This window comes from Plectropomus leopardus, unplaced genomic scaffold (assembly GCF_008729295.1).
Source record: "Plectropomus leopardus isolate mb unplaced genomic scaffold, YSFRI_Pleo_2.0 unplaced_scaffold20504, whole genome shotgun sequence".
Lineage (NCBI taxonomy): Eukaryota > Metazoa > Chordata > Actinopteri > Perciformes > Serranidae > Plectropomus > Plectropomus leopardus.
Genome location: NW_024622167.1, coordinates 1 through 4128, shown reverse-complemented (window position 1 = coordinate 4128; position 4128 = coordinate 1). Strand labels below are relative to the sequence as shown.

Here is a 4128-nt window from a genome sequence, read left to right as displayed (position 1 = left end):
ACCAGACCACCTCAAAGACTCACCTGTCCCTTGGGGGGGGCAAAGACGTGTCCCCCGAGTCTCTGCAGCTCGCTCAGCAGCCACTGTCCCAGACGGGGAAACTGCTGGTCCCTCCGCCTGAGAGCGTCCACGTCCAGCCCCGCACACACCTCCGCGGGCTGCCAGGAGCTGCTGCAGGACTGCGAGGAGGACACAGCGGCGGTCTGGGCGGAGGACTCGGGGGACCTGGCGGAGGACTTGGCAGGTTTGGGGGCAGGGTCTTTGGCTGGCGGGGAGCTGAGCTGCTCCAGGTTGGGTTTGGTGAAGGAGCAGCTGGACTGACGCAGGGAGCTGCGGCGAGTCCCTCTGGCAGCAGCGGCGGGAGCCGACTCCGTCTCGTGGTCTTCAGTCTCGGGGATGTCCCCGCTGTCCAGAGTGAGCTTGTCCTGGGTGAGGTCGTGTAGGGAGGGCTGTGGGGGAGGGAAGGAAGCGGAGGGAGGTGGGAGCTGGGTCTGCAGCTCTGGAGGGGAGGGGGCTCGGGGAGGCGTCCCCATGGACGGCGTCTCAGTGGACAGGTCTGAGGGGACTCCTCTGTGGTGCAGAGCCTGCGCCTCCTTCAGCTTCTGGATCTTGAGGGCGTACTCCGACTCCAGCTGCTGCAGACGCTGCTTCTGAGCCATCAGCTCCGCAAAGTGAGCGCCGTCCACCCGCCGCAGCTTCGCAGCCTGAGGACAGACATGGAGAAAGAGACGTTAATGTCCACCCAATGCAGCCTGAGGACAGACACAGAGACATTAATGTCCCCCCGCTGGGAGACAGAGACATTTTGTGACAAGCTCCGCCCCGGTTCAGTGACTCAGTGAACAGAATAATCTTTGTGTCAGAGGACACACTGCAGCAGCAGGGCCGTCTCCGTCATGTGGGGACACTGGGGACAGAGTGGACCCCCGTAAGAAAAAAAACAAAAGAAGTTTTTGGTGAATTAAAACTTTTTTTTCTAAAACTTTTCTTTTCCTGTAAAATTTAGATTTTTTAAAAACTTTTGGTGATTTTTCTTTTCTCTCTCTTTTTTTTTTTTTTTTAAAGAAAATGTCTCCAAACATTCAGGCAAAATAAAAATGACACCAAAGACGCCTTCCAAACCCACCGGCCCACAGTTTTTAAACCATTGTTGGATTTCCACATTTCCAATGGTCCTTGAACACATCATGTGTTATTATACAGGTCTGTGAAACAGAATTCCAGGACCTTTCCAAAAATTTCAAGGTATATTTAGTTTTCTAAAACTTTGCCATGTCTGGAAATAGCTGTTTGCAAATTCCATGACTTTTCCAAGTTTTCAATGACAGCTGACGTCACGTTTCTGTAGAGAAACGTCCTGTTAACTCTGATCACGGAGCGTTTTGTCACCAGTTATTGATGAATTATTAATATTGATTTGTGTCACTGAGCTGTGGCGGCGCTCACGTGGGGGCGTGTCCTCACCGCAGTCCCGCCGCAGTCGGCTCTGCGCTTGGATCCTCGGCCCGCGGCCAGCTGAGCCTGCATCAGCTCCTGCTCCAGCCGCGACGCCACGCCCCTCTTTATGGACACCCGGTGTTTGACGCGGTGCACCTGGAGACAGAGACACAGCGCTGCTCAGACCTCAGCCGGCATTCACACACATTTCCAACAAGACATTTCCAACAAGACACTTCTCCAGGACTCCTCCAGGACTGCAAGGCTCATTTCTGAGACACGCACTCCCTGAAACAGCCATCGATCCTCCTGCTGCCTCTTTTTCTTTGAAGATATTTAAAGACAGAATTTCAGTGATTTTTATCAACCCTGACATTTTTTGACAATTTTCAAAGTAAAAAATAAAAGGATGTTTTTTTGTTATAGGATTTCTGGTGAGTTTTAAATGAAAGATTTAGTAAAATTTGGGGTAAAATGCAGGTTTATTTTTGGAGACTTTTCCTTATCCTTAAAATAAATTCAAAATGAAAAACAAAGGCATGTTTTCCATTTACAGATTTTTGGTTAATTTTAGAAAGAAAGATTTTGTAAAAAAAATTATTCATAGAATTTTTTTTAAAGCAAAAACTTTTGGGGGGATTTTTTAAAAGAAAAAAAGTGCCTTTTTTTACACATTTTTTTTCTTTAAAACTTTTGATGATTTTTAAAAAAACAAAAATTGTGATTTTTTTCTCTCTTTTTTTGCGATTTTTCTTTTTTTATTTTGGCAGTTTCTAAAGAGAAAATTGTGATTTTTAAAGATTGGCTTTTTGTTTTTTAATTTTTAATTTTCTGGGGGTGATTTTTAAAAGGAAATTGTTCAGATGTTTTTTCTTTAAAACACTGATGTTGATTTTTGGACGCATGGTTTCTATTAAATCACTAAAAACATATTTTATCAGCCAGAAACTATAAAATCAGGAGCTATCGCTGGATTTTCGCACTTCTGACGGTCCCTGAACACATCCTGTGTTATCACGCAGGTTTTTCTGGGACTTTTCCAGGTTTTTCATGAGCTTAGGGACACTTGTGTTGATGTCCAGCAGTGTGTCCTTGTCCTCGTCCCACCTGCTCCTGCAGCTTCCTCAGCAGCGTCCTGTTGGCGCTGACGATCTTCTCGGACGCCTGTAGCTGCTCTCTCAGTTTGGACACTTTGGTCTCCGCCGTCTTCAGAGACTCCCTCTTCTTCAGCTCCTGCTGGAGCAGCTGTCTCAGGACGGCCTCGTCCCTCTGCAGCAGCTCCCTGAGACACACATGGACACAGAGACACACGCGAGCGTGTGTTTACTGCAGCAGCTCACAGAGATAGACAGATAGACAGACAGATGGAGACACAGAGAGACACACAGAGACAGCTGTCTCACCTGTGTTTGTTGAGTCTCTGCTCAGCCTCGGACGCCTTCAGCTCTGCAGAGGACAGAACAGACAGATCGGGGACAGCCTCGGAGACAGCGGGGGAGGCGGAGCCGCGAGGACTCGGACTGTGATCCTTCAGCGTCTTCTGCTTCTCCCTACTGCACACAAAGGGTTAGTCACCGGACAGGTTACCATGGTAACCGGCGCGCGTGGCGGGGAGCGTACCTGACGACGTCGTCTCTGAGCGCACGGTGCTCGGCTCTGCGGGGCTCAGGCGGCGTCTCCGCCGTCCTCAGAGGGTTGTTCTCCTTCTCGGAGCCCGACGCCGCCTTCGGCTTCGCTGCCTGCAACACGCACACGCTGAGTCTGAGCTCACGATCACGTGACGCACTCATCATACACATCACACACGACACGCCTGCAGAGGCGGGGGGGCAGGGCGTCTCTAGGATTTGAGGACACTGGGGGACTTAGCCCTCCACACAATTTATGTTTTCTTTAGAAAACATAAATGTTTATAAAAATCATGATATTTATCTTAAAAAAAAAAATTTGGGTGATTTTTTTTTTTCTTTCAAAACTTTTGGCATTTTTTTTATTTTGGTGATTTTCAAAAACTTTTGCTGACAATGATTCTTCTTTACAGTTTTTGTGTTTGTTTTTTTTAATTTCGGCAATTTTTAAAAACTTTAGGTGATTTTTTTTCCTTTATAATTATTGGTGATTTTTTCTTTAATAATTTTTGGCCTTTTGTTTTTTAAGTTTTTGATGAATAAAAAAAAGTCAGGCCCACCGAAAAAAAATAAATGAATAAAAATCTCCAAAGTCCATTTATCAGCCAGAAACAGCCTGAAAACAGAAAGTATTGTTGAATTTTCAAATATCTGACGGTCCTTGAACACAAACTGCAGGAAAACTGAGTCATTCAGAGAGACTCAAGGACTATTTTATCTGGAGCTTAGGGGAGGGGCAAAAAAAACACACTCGCCGAGCCTCTGAGAACAACAACAAACTGTTCAAAAACTTTTGATCATACAACTTTATGATTTTCTTCAAAAACAGCACGCGTTCAGTCGGATATTTGAGTTTTCAGGTTAATGGGCGCACGCGGCGCCGCACTGACCTCCACGCTCCTCCGCGCCTCTTTGATCATGAACTCCAGTCCTCCAAACGCCACCTGAGACGAGCTGCAGGCGTCCACGTCTGAGTCACTGTCATCCGAGTCATTTAGAGACACGACCACTGACTTGTGACGGGGCAGCTGGAGGGAAACAGAGACAGGTCAGATACTCTTCA

The 4128-nt window shown here is 47.1% G+C and overlaps 1 protein-coding gene across 1 annotated transcript; it reads right to left on the bottom strand.

The window, feature by feature from the left end:
- Nucleotides 1-23: 23 nt before the first annotated feature.
- On the bottom strand, nt 24-4088 carry LOC121965550 (zinc finger C3H1 domain-containing protein-like; the record flags this gene model as incomplete). Its single annotated transcript, XM_042515692.1, has 6 exons — nt 3956-4088; nt 3058-3176; nt 2841-2990; nt 2545-2719; nt 1465-1593; nt 24-704 (listed from the first exon to the last, which is right to left on the bottom strand). Coding segments are annotated over exons 1-6 (1284 nt in total), but the record flags the coding sequence as incomplete, so codon positions are not given.
- Between the last annotated feature and the right edge of the window lie 40 nt (nt 4089-4128).